This window comes from Lithobates pipiens, unplaced genomic scaffold (assembly GCF_037356315.1).
Source record: "Lithobates pipiens isolate NorthernLeopardFrog02 unplaced genomic scaffold, aLitPip1_a1.2 Scaffold_19, whole genome shotgun sequence".
Classification (NCBI taxonomy): Eukaryota; Metazoa; Chordata; class Amphibia; order Anura; family Ranidae; genus Lithobates; species Lithobates pipiens.
Genome location: NW_027507764.1, coordinates 144,977,626 through 144,996,982, shown reverse-complemented (window position 1 = coordinate 144,996,982; position 19,357 = coordinate 144,977,626). Strand labels below are relative to the sequence as shown.

The following is a 19,357-nucleotide window of genomic DNA, read 5'->3' as shown; positions in this document are numbered from 1 at the left end:
AACTGAGAAATCTGTACAACACTGCAGTCTCCTCACCACAGCCTGTGTTTCAAGAATAGGACAAAAAAGCAGGCCCGTTGTGTGGACAAACACTGCAGTGTATAGCAGAGGGCATGTTATAAATGGAGACCAGAATAGCTATTTGTTTGAATGGCAGCTAGTTCTACCCAGGTCCCCCCTGGTGCTAACAATTACATCATGTCCAAGACAGTGTGGCACCGCTAAAGACCATGTCATTTGTTTTCTATGCACCATAAAAATACTTTGTACAGACTCTGCAAGTCTGAATTCTAGACATTCACATGGTAAATCCCATACTGGTCAGCTACAAATAGCATGGGACCCTCTCCCATGCTATGCCGCGTCACACACATCCTCTTGCCGTCGGAAGTGATCAGATTTAGAAGCTGGGGAAGATGAAGTTATTAATAAACCATCCTGTGATAGCTCTAACAGAACAGAGAATTACTGCGTGGTTCAAGGCAGCCAAGTGTTTCCTCAGATCTAGACATCTAGGAAGATATTGTTACATTAGTGAATCCATGTTGCTTTTCAGTTTTTACAGAACAGCGATTGACTATAATATAGATGTCTTTTTATCTGTTTACCCAATTCTGAATTTAGATGAAATACATATTTCCAAAATAAATAGTATTTAGGAATTTCTATGGTTTATGAATGGATTTGGTTAATAGATGTTAACCTAAAATATGAGGTACTGTCCATCATATGAAGGTATTCCTCTGTAACTGTTTATTATCTGGTTATTTACAGTGAATATTCATGTTTTATTCCTGTGAAATAGCTAATTTCTGCATTTCCCTTTTAGGGTAGGACTGGTCCACCTGGTGTTCCGGGAATGCCAGGTCCTATAGGACCACAAGGACCAATGGGACAGAAGGTAGGCACTCTTTAAATGTTTTTGTGTACATAATATTGGTACATCTCAAAATATTCCAGTCTTAAAACAAAATCCACTCTCCTATCCTATCTTGTGGTATTTACTGTCCAGAGGAAACCGATCGCTATAACAAATAAGACATTTTATTTTCAGTGCAATCTTTATAAACAAATGTACAATGGCAACTGATTAAGGCTGGGTTCGCACTGCTGCGATGCGGGAACGCTGCGAATCGAATGCGGGTTCCCGCATCGCATGCCTTCCGGCGGCAGTTCACACTGCCCTATGCGAACTGCTGGGAGTGTTGGTGAAAAGTTAATGACACCTCCAAATCAGTTCGTATATCGCAGTGTGATCTGCAAACTCGGACAGGAATCGGATCGCATGGTGTGAACACCCATGCGATCCGATTCTGCTGCGGACCAAAAAAAGGGTTCAAGTGCAAGTTTGGGCCGGATGCGATGTGAATTCAGCCATACTATCTGTATGGCTGAAATCGCATCGCACAGAGATCGCATGTGATTTGCACTGCAGCAGTGTGAACCCAGCCTTATACACAATAAATTATTATTACCATTGCATCATCATTACTGCTGTGGCAGTCTCAATCTCTTCTTCTTGTCACAGTCACACTAAACAATAAAGAATTGTAGGATTTCTCTACTAATTTGTCCAATCTGAACTTGAAACCTTCAATGGTAAAAAAAAACTAAAAGGTTCCAATTCTAACTATGTTGGTTCCAAAGCTGTAGATATAATAGCGCCCTGTAGTATAATATACCCTGATATAAGTTTGTTTAGCTTAAAGCCCATCTCAAAGAATTATAAAAAAAAAAAAAAAAAAATATGCCTTTGCAGCAATGTTAATTTCCTCATCTAAAATATTTTCGTAGACTAAATTAACACAATTTTAGTAGAATAAAATACGACTAAAACAATTCAGATGACTAAAACTAAAATGTCATTTTAGTCATAAGACTAAAATATGACTAAAGATAAAATGGCATTTTAGTCATAAGACTATGACTAAAAATAAAATTGAAACAAATTTGACAAGGAAAAAAAAATAATAAAATCGAAAAAATTAACATCAAAATTAACACTACTCTGCTGGCCATTTCTAAATCAGCAACACAATTCCATCCAGAGCCTGTAATAACAGCACATTAATGTTTAAACATGTATTGCACTATTCCACTACCGCATAAGGATAAGTAAGGTGCATCTACTAAGCCCCTGAAAGAGAAAAAAATAAGAAAATGGCTTTTATTATATTTTTTCTTAATATTTAATATTGGTAATATATTCAGGTAATACGTGCAATGGCATTACAGCCAATAGGGATTACTGTTTTTTTTTTGTTTTGTTTTTTGTATTTTAAAGTTGCACATTTGTTTGTGAAAAAGCAAGATTTTTTTTTGTTTATGAAACATGGTTTTATTTATAGACGTTCTATATCACAATGGCTACATCTGTGTCTGGAGTGCATGTTTAAACCTTAATATACCATAAATAATAACATATTATTCTATTTTTACTCTAGGAGTATATAATTAGTTTGTAAATTCTACAAAAAAGTTTACATAATCCATTACAATTTAACGAAACTCATTCGATGTATGAGATTTTAGTCGACTAAAATGTACTGGAGATTTTAGTTGACTAAAAGATGACTAAAACTAAAAATCATTCAGATGACTAAAATACTAATAAAACTAAAATGACATGTTAGTCAAAAGACTAAAATACGACTAAAACTAAAATGGCTTTTTAGTCAAAAGACTATGACTAAAAAAACTAAATCAAAATTTGCTGCCAAAATTAACACTGCTTTGTAGTTTATTCTATCTGCACTGCAAGGGATAAATTCTCATTTTTTACATTGTGGCAGTTCTCATACTTTTTTGTTTTGTATTAATAACATAGGTTCCTTTTTAAAGTAGGACTTTAGCCAAACTTACACTATACATATTTTGGTCAAATATTTTTTTAATTCTTTAAGAAGAGCTTTTTGGGATACAGACATATATAAATGTACAATTCTGGGAACAGCTATGAATACAAGTATTCAGATACATAAGCCACCAGAGAGAAGCTCATAAATACAAAGGTATAGGGTGGTGGGGAATAAGAAGGAAGTGAGTGATAGAAAAAAAGGATGGAAGATCTGAAGATGCTCGAAGAAGACTAAAAAAATGAACCAGTTACTCAACAACTAAATCTTAAAATATGGATGAATCACTATAGGCCAGCACTTCCTCATGGTGTGAACTTTCTCAGGATTAGGGCTATCCTCCACCATCAGAGTTTCCATAACCATGATTCTGTTGAGTATCTGGGTCCATTCCAAGAGGTGAGGGGGAGGAGTGATATTCCAATGAAGAGATATGGCTAGCCCGGCCACTAGTAGGCAGTGCCATTGGATGCCTTTTTTACATTTGGAGATGGACCCAGGAATCATCTAAAGCAGGCCAACAGCAGGGGAGTTGTAGGAAATTAACACATAATATGTAAATTTGAATGTTTACACATTCTTACCAAAGTCTTTCTAATCACTTTAAAGCATATTTAATGCTTATTAAAATGATATAAATATTTGAATGCCCATAACCCAGCCACAGTTCGACTTAAGGAAAGTATACATCCTACATTTTCAATCAGAGTTTTCCAAAATTCCAAATTCCACAAAAATAAACTTCCATAATTATAAGAGTTTTATTTGATACATTTAACACATTTTATTGCTTTGATCTAAAGGGTGAAAAGGGAGATTCTACATCATTTGGCACGCCTGGCTCAAGAGGACCAATGGGCCCCAAGGTTTGTTATACAGTATATGCCTTTATATTCACAAATTGTTCCTGACATTCAGCTCTAGTCACATTGCTGATAAATAAAATTGTTCTGCTTATCACTGGAAATGGAGTACTGACATAATTAATTCTAGAAAGCCAATGTCATTTCTGGCAGAATTTTATTAGAGATACATCTTTGAAATACTTCACACTCTACCAAGTACAGTATACAACTTTGCAAGTAAGCATGGGCTTAAAATGTGCCTGATTTGATATAATAGACTCCATAATTGCCACAACAGTGCATGATAGAAGGCAAGATAGAAGACGAGAGTGAATGCACAGTATGTCACAAAAGTGAGTACAGCCCTCACATTTATGTAAATATTTGATTATATCTTTTCATGTGACAACACTGAAGAAATGACACTTTGCTACAATGTAAAGTAGTGAGTGTACAGCAGGGGTGCCCAACCTTTTGAAGAGCGAGGGCCACTTAAGCGACTTGCTTGGTACCTGGTTGTGAGCCACAATGAGTGGAGCAGGTGGATGACAGGTCCATGTCCACTCTGCATATGCAGAGCGGACACGGACAAAGCCCACTCTGCTCTAGGGGCCCTCCAATCGGGATAGATCCCCTTCTGTTTTTCTTAGCAGATCAGATTGAAGGTAGGTGGGTGTAAACAGCCACAAGTCCGTTTACATTTGTTGCTCCATAGAGGTAAATGGAGGGTCCAATTGGGTGGGACAGATTGTGTCAAAGGGGCCTAAGGCCGCTTTCACACTGATGCTCTGTGGTTTACCCACATTGAGGGTGCAGCGCAGTGCGCCTGTGGCTTTCCTGCAGATTAACAGCACTTTACCATAGACTTCTATTATATCCTGCAGGTGTGGCGCACTTTATGAAAGAGCAGGCAATAACAGAAGTCTGTGGCTCCGTGCAAGTAACCCTGCGCTGCACCTGCGGATCAGCTTGAAAGCAGAACAGATATGCCAATATATACACTGTGATTTTAGTAATAAACTTACAATTAATAACAGTCTTCCATTCCGGTATCACCGGTTGTTGCTGTCCCAGGCAGAGTGCATTTGGTATCACTCCACTTGTGACAGGAAGTGGCGCTATACAGGAAGTATGGGCTTATGCAGCTCTGCTCTGCAGCCGCTTGCTAGCTCTACCGCCAGCTTTATTCACAACACTGATGTTCTGGGATGGCGTGTCGGCAACAGACGATCTGGGCTTGCCATCCCACAGCAGGAGGTTGCGGTCCACGTCAGAGGGTTCCGTGGGCCACATGTGGCCCCCAGGCCACTGGTTGGGCACCCCTGGTGTACAGCTTGTATAACAGTGTAAATTTGCTGTCCCCTCAAAATAACTCAACACACAGCTATTAATATCTAAACTGCTGGCAATAAAAGGGAGTACACCCCTAAGTGAAAATGTTCAAATTTGGACCAAAGTGTCAATATTTTGTGTGGTCACCATTATTTTCCAGCACTGCCTTAACCCTCTTGCGCATGAAATTCACCAGAGCTTCACAGGTTGCCACTGGATTCCTCTTCCATTCCTCCATCACAACATCACAGAGCTGGTGGATGTTAGAGACCTTGTGCTCCTCCACCTTCCTTTTGAGGATGCCCCACAGATGCTCAATAGGGTTTAGGTCTGGAGACATGCTTGGCCAGTCTATACCTTTACCGTCAGCTTCTTTAGCAAGGCAGTGGTCATCTTGGAGGTGTGTTTGGGGTCGTAATCATGTTAGAATACTGCCCTGCGGCCCAGTCTTCGAAGGTAGGGGATTATGCTCTGCTTCAGTATGCCACAGTACATGTTGGCGTTCATGGTTCCTTCAATGAACTGTAGCTCCCCAGCTTGTCAGCACTCAAGCAGCCCCAGACCATGACACTTTCACCACCGTGCTTGACTGTAGGCAAGACACCCTCGTCTTTGTACAAATAAGTTTATCTTGGTCTCATCACACCACAAGACATGGTTCCAGTAATCCACGTCCTTAGTCTGTTGGTCTTCAGCAAGCTGTTTGCGGGCTTTTCTTGTGCATTATCTTTAGAAAAGGGTTCCTTCTAGGACGACAGTGTGCAGCGTACGGTCTGAGCACTGACAGGCTGACCCTCCCACCCATTCAACCTCAGCAATGCTGGCAGCACTCATATGTCTATTTCTCAAAGAAAACCTCTGGATATCATGCTGAGAACCTGCACTCAACTTCTTTGGTCGACTATGGCGAAGCCTGTTCTGAGTGGAGCCTGTCCTGTTAAACTGCTGTATGGTCTTGGCCATCATGCTGCAGCTCAATTTCAGGGTCTTGGCAATCTTCTTATAGCCTAGGCATCTTTATGTAGAGCAACAGTTTATTTTGTTCAGATCCTCAGAGAGTTCTTTGCCATGAGGTGGCATGTTGAACTTCATTGACCAGTATGAGAGAGTGAGAGCGATAACACCAAATTTAACACACCTGCTCCCCATTCACACCTGAGACTTTGTTACACTAACAAGTCACATGACATCAGGGAGGGAAAATGGTCCCAATTTGGACATTTTTACTTAGGGGGTACTCACTTTTGTTGCCAGCGGTTTAGACATTAATTGTTGTGTGTTGAGTTATTTTGAGGGGACAGCAGATTTACACTGTTTCACAAGCTGTACACTCACTACTTTACATTGTAGCAAAGTGTCATTTCTTCAGTGTTGTCACATGAAAAGATATAATAAAATATTTACAAAAATGTGAGGGGTGTACACACTTTTGTGAGATACTGTATGTTGAATGCATGTATGATGCAGATAAAGCTTTGTTCTTTTCTAACCCTTCTGTAAATAACTCTTTCATAGCCTTAAAAACATCTAAGCTAACAATGTTGTAGAAGGACATACACCTGTACTTTGGCAGTATTGTTCAACAATTGTCAAGCCATGATGGGTTTACTTTAAGAAGACAAATACATCCTGAAGTTTTATCTCTGTAGATGTTCTACAACAGGGGTAGGCAACCTTAAAGAATTGGAGATCTACCTGACCAATATAGGAGAAGTCAAACATCACTGGCACAGTGTCGACCAGTGTCGCCTCCTCACACCCGATTTAAACCTCTAATTGCCGTACTCCCGTACTGTCGCAATCGCGTGCATTGCACGGCAATCATGGGTTTAAATCAGGTGGAGAGGAGGCAACATATCGCCTCTACTAATACTATATCTCCTCTACTGGCACATCGTACAGGTTGCTGACCCCCCTTCTACAAAAAAACACGTCTGTGCTTTGCAGTATAACACTATACATTTTTATTTTACATGTTTCTTTTTATAAATGTACAAGGGAACTGATACGGTGCTCAGGCTTCACTATGTTTGATTTATTATATGTAGAGGTTGTTGCATCTCTAACATGCTAGCTTGAAAGCAGAATATTCAGTCACCCATAACACATATGCCAAACATATGTCGCCCCAATTTCATGCCAAAGCAGTCATTAATATTGTCATTTCAAGTGCATACCATTTAAGTCAACCAATCTTTAAAGAGCTGCTGTTCTCGCATAGAAACAACTGAAAGTCAAATATGAAAGACAAAAGTAAGACATGTGGAAGATGGTGGCACTTTTGGGGAGGGGGGAGAAAATGGGGAAAGCAGCTGTGAGCTGTGGGAGAAGGCTGAACTCTGCGCTCTGTATGTAGCACACCCCTGAACTCTGCACTCTGTATGTAGCACAACCCTGAACTCTGCACTATGTATGCAGCACACCCCTGAACTCTTCACTCTGTGTGCAACTTTCCCACGTCCCAAACTCTACACTCTGTACATAATGCACTCCTGGTATTTAATGTCCCCCCCCCCCCCCCACTGTTAGTGAAATTTGACCACACCCACTATTTGAGGAGGTTTGCAGTGTGTGTGTATGGGGGTGGGGGTGTTAGGGGGGTGTGGTTGAGTTCCTGCACACATTTTCAGAGAAAAAAGCCCTGTGTGTCAATTAATTAAACATTTAGGAATTATACTGTTTAATATTCTGCCCCAAACTGCCTCTACCTCTGTTGGTGTTCTTCAAATCAAAGGTAATCAATGGGTCTCTCTTTCTCCATCTCTCATTTTTCAATATAATTTAGCCACCTGCAAGGGCAACTTCCTAGACTTTTATTATAGGCTTTTACTAATGTACAAAGTTGCCATGGTATCAGCCTTTTATTATCCCCCAAATAGAAGAACTCAGAGTTGGGGAGGGAGGGGCAATACTTGGGACCAATTAGGGGTGCTACACGCAAATAAGATGATGAGGAACATGCTGAAAGGAGAGAGCAGAGGGATCATCTCATCAGTCTGCTGCTGCTCCTTCATTGTTCAGTCACAGGCAGGGAGAAAGGAAGTTACACACCTGTTTTGCTTATCTACAACAAAGAAAAATCAGGTCACCAATTTGGCTGTTCTAACTGGCACAGATGGGTAAATCTCAGAATGAATTAATGTATGAAATAATGTACAAAAATACAAATACAGCTTTATACACAGTTTGCATTTCAACTGTAAATGTACATGCTTGTCTGGAGTTCAACTGTACTATAGCTTCTATAAATGAAAAATTATCATAAAATTAAGGGTGGATGGATGAATAAAAGGTCCGCCTACTCCATTTATACACCACATTTTAATCATAGAAGCCATTGTACAGCTTCGTTGAATGGAGTAGGTGGGCAAGAGGGCAGGTATAGTTGGCACTCTTGATGCGTGCAAATGACAGGTCCCTCGGCTCCATTGACCTCGGAAGATTACAACGGCTGGGGTAGTGGTGGGATTGAAAGAGTAGGATTTCAAGTAACTGAGAAGCCAGCAGTACAACTGACACATTGGATTGATAGTAAGCAATGTCGCTTGTGCTGTTTTTATGTTCTACTAAATGTAGGCTTTAAGTGTTATGAAACAGGCTAAGTTTTAAGTGTGTGGTATTTGGGAGGTGGGGTGTTAAGTGTTAGGCCCCTTTGACACCGGTGATCCGATCAGGTCTGTCTGTCAGTTTTTCAGGTGTACCTGATTGGAATGTCCATTTATACCTGCCTACCTCCCGATCTCACCTGAAAAAAAAATGGAATGAGATCTGTCCTCTTCTGTTTAGGCAGATTGGAGGAAAGTTGGGTGTAAACACAGCGGAGTTCGATAGCTCCCAGCTGCCAATAGCGCAGAACGGCCTCTGTCTTTGTCCTCAAAATATTAACCCGACAAAAGTGTGTCATTTGCCTGCTTGCTCTGATCAGCAGTGGATCTGTGAGCTGATCCCCTGCTAATCACAACAGAATCCACCATATGTGAAAGAGGCATTTTAAAAGTTAAAGTTAATTTATGGCAATTTTTTTTACATAGTTGCATAGGTCCAGCTTGAATGTGCGTATATATATATATATATTTATGGTCGGAGCCCTCCGCTGTAAGAGATATGAAAGAACACATAAACACGTCACAAGACTAACAACATAAAATAGACCTGAGTTGTGCCCTTGGTCTGCTGTAAGGTAAGCCCTGGTGAGCTGGGCGGTGAGCCCTGCTCTGCTGGGCGATATGCCAAGAGAAGGCCGCATACCTTAAGAAAGTAAATGGATGTTTCTGTAGAGAAACGTGTTTTAAGTGAAGTACTCTGAGAAGGGAAATGGGTGGGTGGGTACCTTGCACTGGAACCGACACAGACCGTTGTGGGTGGTCTGATTATATACCCTCCGGGCTCCTCCCATAATTACGGGCCACCATACTGGCCCTCTTATTTATGGTCGGAGCCCTCCGCTGTAAGAGATATGAAAGAACACATAAACACGTCACAAGACTAACAACATAAAATAGACCTGAGTTGTGCCCTTGGTCTGCTGTAAGGTAAGCCCTGGTGAGCTGGGCGGTGAGCCCTGCTCTGCTGGGCGATATGCCAAGAGAAGGCCGCAAAAGATTTGGTGTAGGGAGGTAATTATTAATTTAGGTACAACAAGACACTACGGGGCAAAGTTTCTGAAGGCTCAGGACATTTCCACTTGTGGATTAGAGATGTATCGAGTAAAGCAGGTGGATTCCCGCCTGCCCATCTTTGATCGCGTGGACTGGGACCCCGTTTCGTGAGGCTGCTGATGCTGCTCCAATGCGAAAGAATGTCCAAGAAAATGACCAAGGTCCTGGCCTAATGTGCTCAAAAGGAACCTGACGTGACTAATGAACTGGTTGCTGCCTGGGGTACTAATCGAGAACGGTAGTAATGGGCTGTCCAGCGAGGGATCAAACATATGGGCCAAAAATTGATCTAGGATGGACACGGGGCACCAGGCTTTGAGAGTTTGGAAAGGTTTTATGTCAACCCCTGGACCGGACTATTGTGTTTTGGACACGCTGAGGAGCAAGATGAAGTCTGATGGCGTGTGAGGTGGTGTCTACGTAACACTTTACAACTGGGATGGTGACAGTATTCACTGGGGCGTAAGAAGCTGTAGAAAGCCAGGTAGATGGCTGCTTGAAGGACCAGGCTGAATTTAGCCAAAAGGGGAATGTGACAGGATGAAAGACATGTCTCGGAATATGGCGCTGGTGACGGGTAGCCGTTTGATACTGATTTGGGGTCATTGCCTGTGAATACCACACAACATGGTCTTGACCGTATGGGCGGCGAACAAGACGGTTTGTTAGGATCTCATAAGGGGATGAAATACTGGATGTCAGCTGAGTGGGGTCTTAGGTATTGTGTGACAATGCCAACTGTGTGCGGTGGCATAATATGAAGACCAGGATGTGATGGAGAACTTTTGGTATTGCTCTGGGGTTTGAGGCTAGTAACCTGACATAGAACCTCTAGGCTGCCCGGTAGGCCTTCAGGGTCTTGTGAGATAATGAAAGATTAATAAGGCAGGTAGCATCGTGAAAGTGTTGTTTGAATCCGAGGTTAGCTACGACCAGTGTGGGATAAGAGACATGGTCGGGTCGGTTCCAGGTTCCTGCAAAAAACAACGAAGCAAAGTTAACGGGTAGTGCGTCGGCCAGATTATTGCGTTTGTCTGGGATGTGGACGCATAGGACGTTAGATTGGTGCTGTGGGGATAGTGGCACCAGCCTGCACAGGAAGGCCACAATGGCCAGCTACTAGGACCTCCTTTATTTATAATACTTGCTGTAGCTTGGTTGTCTGTGGCGAACGTCACTGTTTGTCCTGCCCAGTTGTTGCACCAGACTAGAGCTGCTGCGACAATGGGGTAGAGGTCGAACAAAGAGGAGGACTAACTGAACCCAGGAATCAAGAGGATTTCTGACGGCTATGGCCCTATAAACCCAATTTGGCCAAAATTGAGGTGAGGACCTGTGGAGGCTGCGGTGACCATGACTACCTGAGATGAAGAGAGATGCTGAGGGAATACACATTGGCATGCCATTCCAATTTGTGAGAAAATCGACTCTCATGGGCAGATCTGCTATAGCTGGCACATCTTAATTTAAGGATTTAGTCAGGGTCTTTGCCTGGAAGAGAAACACTAAAAGATGGGAGGTAAAAGATCCCCTTGAGTCTGGCTGCTACCTTGGCTGAAAATGAGCAGTGATAGTCAAAGGATGGGCACCCTGCATACTTGTGACCTGCTGCATGCAGATACGGGTCCAATTCTACCCTCCTGTTGGGGTTGCTCTGCCTAGCATATCTCTGACTGTCCCCAAGGCCCGCACAAACTCTGTGAGCTTGCCATTAAGTAAAGGGTCTCTCGCCTTCAGGATGACGGAGACATCTCCCCGCGAATATGATTTGTTCTAGGCCAAGTTGTGTACTGCTATGAGGAGGGATGCTAAGTTAACGTCGTTGTCATCCAAGATGTCCTCCTAGATGCCCTGCTAGGACAAGGTGTGCAGGGAAGACGATGGTGCAGAAGTTGGGTGTATCTGTAAGTGAAGGTACGGGAATGACGGTGGTGACTGGAGCTGGTAGGGGCACGGCTGGGCGTACCTCCAGGGCTGTCACTCTGCTTGGACTTCGGCGACTGCTGCTGACAGTGTGGTTACCCAGGAGTGCAGCTGAGTAGTCGCAAAGAAGATAGACTGAAGTGGTGCCTGGAAGGGCTGCCACTGGCGGTGGAAACAGTAGCCTAAAGGCTTGGTTTCCTGGCTGCAGCAGGGTAGGATTTACTCCTGCGACACCGTTCTGCTATGAGCTTATTTTATTTTTATTTTTTAATTAATTGGTCCAAGCTCTTGTGAGACTGTAAACCGCCGCTTGCTGAGCCCGTAAGGGGTGATGGCAGGGCTGAGGCAAAGTCCTCACTGTCTGCCTGCGACATGGCATCAACTAAAAGCAAGGGGGAGTGCGTATGTTTGAGGTAAGTTGTAAAGGTAGGAGGGGATAGTTGCGTTGGGTAGATAAGATGAAAGGCGGAAGGAAACAAGAAGAATAGGACAAGGAACGACAGACATAGTGACAGTTGGTTTGCGCTTGAGCGCTGTTGAGTGTGACTTTAGAAAACTCAAAAGAATGCGTAACAACCGAGGTGAGCCAGGAGGTGACTGGCTAGGTAACCGATAGCTCGGGTGTCAGTCTGTGCTCGGCACAGACTAATGAACCAGAGCGCCCCAGGGCGGACTGGGGTGGGTAGCTGAAGTCTGGTATACTAAGTAGGAATGTTGCGATCTGTAGTTAATTGACGTGGGTTCGGTCTACTAATGCTTGCACTGCCAGCAAGTATGGAGATTAGGCGACCTTGTCTGCGTGTTGAAGGCTTGTGCTTCGAAAACAGAGTGAAGTGCACAGAAGTATGTGACAGTTGCTAACGCCTCAGGAGCAGGTCAAATTCTGTATGTGAAGTAAAAATATGTAGTGAAAGAGTGTTTAAGAGAAAGGGGGAATCCCATTGAACTACACACCTAACTTTATGCACTGGTTGTGAAGTTGACTGGTTGGAGGCGAGAACTGAGTTGACCGGGAGCCTGTAGTAAGGTGACATGAGAATTTCGTTTTGACAATGGGGAATGCAAAGAGCTGTTTGGGGCAAAGCTGGCCCCCTGGTGAAGATGCAAGCCCTCGACAATGGTTTTTTTTTTTTTTTTTTTTTTTTTTTTTTTTTTGGAAGATACTGTCCAAACCTGGTGCAGGGTGGACTAACTGGTGTACTAACTGGCCTAAAAGGGGAAAGCGACAGAGAAAACGATGAGCAGCCGTGTTGCTACTGGAGACGATGAGTGGCAGTTTGAGCCATTTGCTGAAATGCTTGCAGCGATTGCAAGGAAGCGGCCTTATTTGAATTATAAATTGAATTATGAGGTGAGAATGAATGAATGAATGAATGAGGTGAACAGCTGTGTTGCTACTGGAGACGATGAGTGGCCGTATTAAGCCATTGCAAGAAAGCAGCTTTATTTGAATCTATAAATTTAATTATAAGTGTGTAGGAATGAGGAGAGCAGCCGTTTTGCTACTAGAGATGAGTGGCCGTATTGAGCCATTGCATCGATGCTCGCAGCAGTTGCAAGGAAGCAGCTTTATTTGAAAGGTGAAAGCAATGTTTGCGGATTTATAAGTGTGTAGGTATGAGGTGAACAGCAGTGTTGCTACTGGAGACGATTGGCAGTTTTGAGCCAAATGCAGAAAGACTTGCAGCGATTGCAAGAACGCAGCTTTGTTGAAAGGCGAAAGAAAGGTTATAGAGGAAATGTGATTATGTAGGAATGACCGTGCGCAATACTGAGCAAATTGGTGGAGAGAATTGTGTACGATAATGTATGGATAGACTGAGAAGGTCAAATGTAAGTACTGCTGAATTCGTACAGTCGATGTGACTAGTTTGAACTGGGCTATGGCCATGGAATAGTCTGCGAAAGATTTGACTCATTTGAGTCGGTGATGCAACAGGATTTGGCTTGGTTGCGTTTGGCAAGGACTGGAATCGTTGCGCCGACGCTGCGACTAGACTCGAATCCTCCGTAGATGCGACTGAGAGGCTCGCATATGGGATCCGACCGTATCGCTGAGGATATGGCTGGGTTCGGATTGATTGAATTGTGATGGTGGTTGAAGGGGCTGGTGATTGTCAATGATCCGAAACATAGAAGCGAAGTTGCGACTAGATTCGAAACGGCCGTAGATGCGAGGTGACTACAGGGCTCGTATGACAGATCTGTCAGTGTTGCAGATGATATGGCTGGGTTTGAATCGACTAAATGGTGATGGCGGTTGAAGGGGCTTATGACTGCTGGGGATCCGAAACATAGAAGCAAAGTTGCGACTAGATTTCGAATCGGCCGTAGATGTGAGGGGACTACGGGGTTCGTATGACAGATCTGACCGTATTGCCGATGATATGGCTGGGTTCAAATCAACTAAATGGTGATGACGGTTGAAGGGGCTTGTGATTGCCGAGGATCCGAAACATAGAAGCGAAGTTGCGACTAGATTTCGAATCGGCCGTAGATGCGAGGTGAGTAAGGGGCTTGAATGTCGGATTTGACCGCATCGACCGTGAAGTGATCGGCTCGAGTAAACCCGCGTTGGGTAGAAAGGATGAAATACATGAAAGATGACATAGACTTATGGTGGCGTAAGTGCGACTTTGCAAAACGAACATGATAAACGAACATGATAAGGTAACTATTGGAGTTTAGAAGAGCGGTAACAACAAAGTCCTACCTGCGACAGCGAGTGTGTAGCGGTCCGAGCGTGGGACAATCGATGAAGATATACGACCGATCTCGAAGGTACAACTACGTGGACATGCAGTGAGTTGGCAGAGTCAGCCTCTGCAATGCATTTGACACGAATCAGCTCAAAAATGTATGAGATGAATCTGATATAAATTGGCAGTAAGGAGTATCTGATACGAATTGGTTGTAGAGTGTATGCCATTCCTTACTGTGAAACCAAACACCTATCAACCACCCATCCCCCAGGCTAGTCAAGTGCAGGAAAGACATCAGGTGGGTTTAATTACACCCCAATCAGCCACAGAAACCCATACAAACAATACCTGTTTATCTCAAAAAAGGATGAGAACAGTGAACTTTATAACCAGTGAAGCCTATGGCGAGTGATATTGGAGAACGACCAACAGCGACTCGAAGGCTTGGATCTATGAATGAATCATACGTTTGGTAGAAAGAATTTACGAATGTACTATGCCTGTGCCGAACAATGTCGGGACATGAGTGTCAACAACTCAGAGGTAGGTTTTGCGAAAGGGGTGCAGGATAGTAAGCATGATAAGTCGCAAGTTTGCACATGATATGAAAAGATTCGGATACTACTTATCTGCGACCATGAGCGGGAACCGCCGACGAAGACCACGAATGAAGAAGCCGAAGTGCACCTACGATTGGACGCACGGATAGACGACCGTGAGGGAGCTGAGACGCGTCGGCCCCTTGATGTGCAGTACCTTGCACTGGAACCGACACAGACCGTTGTGGGTGGTCTGATTATATACCCTCCGGGCTCCTCCCATAATTACGGGCCACCATACTGGCCCTCTTATATATATATATATATAATCTGGAGGATCACTGTAGTAGGCTCAGCTACTACAGTGATTGGCTTCCGGGTCCCATGTGGGACGGCTGATATCTCTCCTCTCTGCTGCTGCCTCTGACAAATTTGCCCAGTCTTCTTCTGGGATCAGAGTGTTCAGCCATCTTAATTGGCCCAAAGTGATACCATACCTTCCAACATTTTGAGATGGGAATGAGGGACACCTACTAAAACGTATGTAGGCATGGGACATGCCCCCTGACACACCCCCTTAAAGGAGAATTAACCAAAAAAAAAAGCTTAATTAAATCCACAAGGACTTTTTTTTTTTTACTACTACTATTCTTTATATTGCCTTTTAAAATATATAAATGCAGCAATCTAGAAATTGAATGAAAGATTTAGCCCTGGGAAACACATTTTGAAAGATAAAAAATGAATTTTATATACAACTATATAGAGCAGACCAAAATGAGGGACAAATGAGGGGGAAAGATGGACAGAGGGACATTGCTCCAAATCAGGGACAGTCTCTTGAAATGAGGGACAGTTGGGAACTATGTGATACAGCTCCCATTCATGCACACAGGAGTTAAATTATCAAGGCACCTAGACATACTGAGAACATACACTGAATTGTGCAGAACCCTTATAGAGAATATCATGATACTTAAGACTCCTAGGGCCAAGCAATGTGGATTTCACTCAAGTGTGTATTTCCTCTTTCTTTGTTTTTGTTTTTCTGTATTTACCAGCAGCGTGTTTCTTATTCTGTTTTTGTTGCACATTTAGATAATTTGTCTGCCATTTCTTTAAGGGTTTTCCTGGCATTAAAGGAGAAAAGGTCAGTGCTTCTGCCTAAGTACTAACCAGAGTCTGTGCTGAATGTTAAAAAAAAGGAATCCTATAGATTGCAGGATTCTCTAACAATTTAGTGTTGTTCAGCGTTTATGCTATTTGAACTGCTTCTGATAATCTGTTCTGCCATACTGTAACTGGTGGATAAATTACATGTGCACAAAGCAGGATATGCAGGTATTGAGGATAAATATGTCAATGGGCATTGCTCTATATGACCCATATTAGTATATAAATGATATCTGTCTTCCTTGTTAACTCATGGATATATTATCTTTGTTTTATGTTAAAAAAAAATAGATTATGTTTTTATTGATATAACTGTATGATAAAGTTGCATCTGCTACAATGTACATAGACTTATCACAGTGGGAGATGCAAAATGTTTATAATACAAACAAAAAAGTTTGGTTGTATCCATGCACTGTTGCCAGGTATACATTAAAGCGGAGTTCCACTCAAAAGGGGAAGCTCTGCTTGTTTGCTTCCTACCCCCCTCCGGTGCCACATTTGACAGGTACCTGTCCCCACTTCTGGGAGACCTGGCTGCAGCATGTTCTCCCGGAAGTTTTGCCCTCCTTCTCCTTCCTCCGCCACCGGGCCAGTTAGAAAGCACAGCCAAAAGGCTTCACTGCCGGGTTTTTTTCTTAACACAAAATGTCGTCGGCAGCACCCAAGAGCTGATCAGAAAATCGGCTGGGGTGACGACATCACGGGATCCCTGGACAGGTAAGTGTTATAATATTAAAAGTCAGCAGCTACAGTATTTGGAGCTCCAGTTTAAGATGCACAGTAATAACAGTATGGGCCTTGAAAAGGTTGACGTTGTATGAGGTACTGTGGGGACTCATACACTATATGCCAAAGGTGTCCCCGAAATTATCGGTTGGTGATTTTAGAAAAATAATGGGTTTTTCCACAGGGGACTCAATGGTCCATAAACTTTCATTGTACCAGTATAGCTTATCTTAAACCTAGCATTATGCTGTGGTGGAAGGTGGTGAAAAGGTTTATTTTGTAGCTCTGTGCAAAAGTTTTAGGCGGGTGTGAAAAAATGCTGTTAATTAAGAATGCTTTCAGAAATAGAAGTACTAATAGTTTTTTATCTTATTTTTATCTATTAACAAAATGGAAAGTAAATGAATAGAAGAGAAATCCAAATCAAATCAATATTTAGTGTGACCACCTAATGCCTTCAAAACAGCATCAATTCTTCTGGGTACACTTGCACACAGTTTTTTAAGGAACTTGGAAGGTAGGTTATTCCGGACATCTTGGAGAACTAACCACAGGCCTTCTGTGGATGTAGACTGCCTCAAATCCTTCTGTCTTTTCATGTAATCCCAGACATACTCTATGTTGATATCAGGGATCTGTGGGGGCCGAATTATCACTTCCAGGACCCCTTGTTCTTCGTTAGGCGGAAGATAGTTCTTAATGACATTTGCCGTATGTTTGGGTCATTGTGCTGCAGCAGAATACATTTGGGGCCAATCACACGCCTCTTTGATGGTATTGCATGATGGATAAGTATCTGCCTGTATTTGTCAGCATTGAGGACACCGTTGATCCTGACCAAATCTCCAAGTCGATTTGCAGAAATGCAACCAAAGACTTGCAAGAAACCTCCACCATGCTTCACTGTTGCCTGAGGGCACTAATTTATTTGTACCACTCTGCAGCCCTTCTGTGAACAAATTGCCTCCTATTACAGCCAAATATTTCAACTTTTGATTCGTTAGTCCAGAGCACTTGCTACCATTTTTCTGCACCCCAGTTCCTCTGTTCTCATGCATAATTGAGTCACTTAGCCTTGTTTACAGATCGGAGGTGTGTCTTTTTGGCCACTCCTGGCCAGACTTCTCCAGACAGTAGATGGGTTTACCTGAGTCCCACTGGTTTCCACCAGTTCTGTGCTGATGGCACTGCTGGATATCTTCTGATGTCAATGGGAAGTGCCAGACCACTGCATCTACAGTCCACAACATTGCCCGTTTCTTTGTGCTTTTTCAAAAGAGCTTAAACAGCACATCTTAAAACCCCAGTCTGCTTTGAAATTTTTGCCTGAGAGAGACCTTGCTGATACAGTATAACTATCTTGGGTCTTGATTCTGTGCTCGGTCTTGCTATGGTGTATGACCTGTGACATGAAACTGGTTTGGCTGTTTCAACCTACATATGAAATTGATGATCATTAGCATCTGCTTGGTAAAATTGGTTAATCGTACATGTGACTCTAATTCTTCAAAATCCTTTGTAGACTTGTTCAAGTGTACAAAGTGTGCAAGTGTAAGAACTGATGACATTGTTTAGCCAAAGGGTAGTCACACCAAATATTGATTTGATTTAATTTTTCTTCTGCTTGCTCACTTTGAATTTTCTAAATTGACAAAAATAAACAATTAAAATATATATTGTTTAATAATCATGTAATTGCTAGGGTTGTTTGCTCTTATGTTGTGGATAGCTTGTCTTGTGAATAAACCTGAATTGCAGAATATCAGATCACATTCATAGTTAAATGATTCAGAGTAGGGACACCGTTTATTATCCTGCTTGTAGTGTTGGAACCATCTTGGTTTTCAGTCTGTAGAAGCAGTCTACAGTGCATCAAGAGTGCTGGACTTTCTTATTAGAAACCATGTATTAAAACCATGGATGGATAGGTTGACAATGTTCTATGCTATTTGGACAGGCAGATTTCTAGCAGTTGGATGCTGTTAGGTTGGACATTTATCAGATGGGTTACAAAACCTGTGTTTTATCCCACATCCCCCTCTTCCTTTCTTTCCCCTTCCACTTCCTTCCCTCTCTGTCTCCTCCCTCTTCTCTCCACATTAAATTTCCTCTATTTTTCAAAAGGTCTTATTTCCAAAGATAAATTACTGTGCTATATTTTTCTTTCTAATCAGCAAACTGACCTTCAGTACTATTTAGGTATAAGTTTTTAACTTGAACCCGGTATTTTAACTTACGGTATATATTTACATTTCTACCATAGTCCTACCTGTGCATACATTACCATCTAAGCCATAGTCATACGTTTTTCATGCCCACCATTTACTGATACTTCATACATGGTCATGGAATATTCTGCTAGTGCAGCTTACATATACTGTATATTAAAATAACTGGCCTGGATACCACATTTGGTCTAGTTTACTTTTGTTTTTTGACAAGGAAATGTAGTTTATTAAAGGTAGCTCGACAGATAGCTTAACACTGATGTTTGATTACTTATCTGTGTTACTTCCAGGGTGCAAAAGGAGATACAGGAGAATTGGGTCCCAAAGGCGAACAGGTAGGAAAATGCACGTATATAGGTGAAGCTAGCCACAA

At 42.4% G+C, this 19,357-nt stretch overlaps 1 protein-coding gene across 2 annotated transcripts in view; it reads left to right on the top strand.

Annotated features, from left to right (window-relative positions):
- Positions 1–19,357, top strand: part of COLQ (collagen like tail subunit of asymmetric acetylcholinesterase) — a 142,775-nt gene that overhangs the window by 87,805 nt on the left and 35,613 nt on the right. The window contains exons 6-9 of one of the 2 annotated variants that reach the window (XM_077491368.1): positions 830–901; positions 3,659–3,721; positions 15,978–16,004; positions 19,275–19,319. In XM_077491368.1, the coding sequence (XP_077347494.1) occupies positions 830–901; positions 3,659–3,721; positions 15,978–16,004; positions 19,275–19,319 (207 nt within the window). The remainder of the gene's footprint in view (positions 1–829; positions 902–3,658; positions 3,722–15,977; positions 16,005–19,274; positions 19,320–19,357) is intronic. The other variant, XM_077491369.1, reaches the window with a different exon arrangement.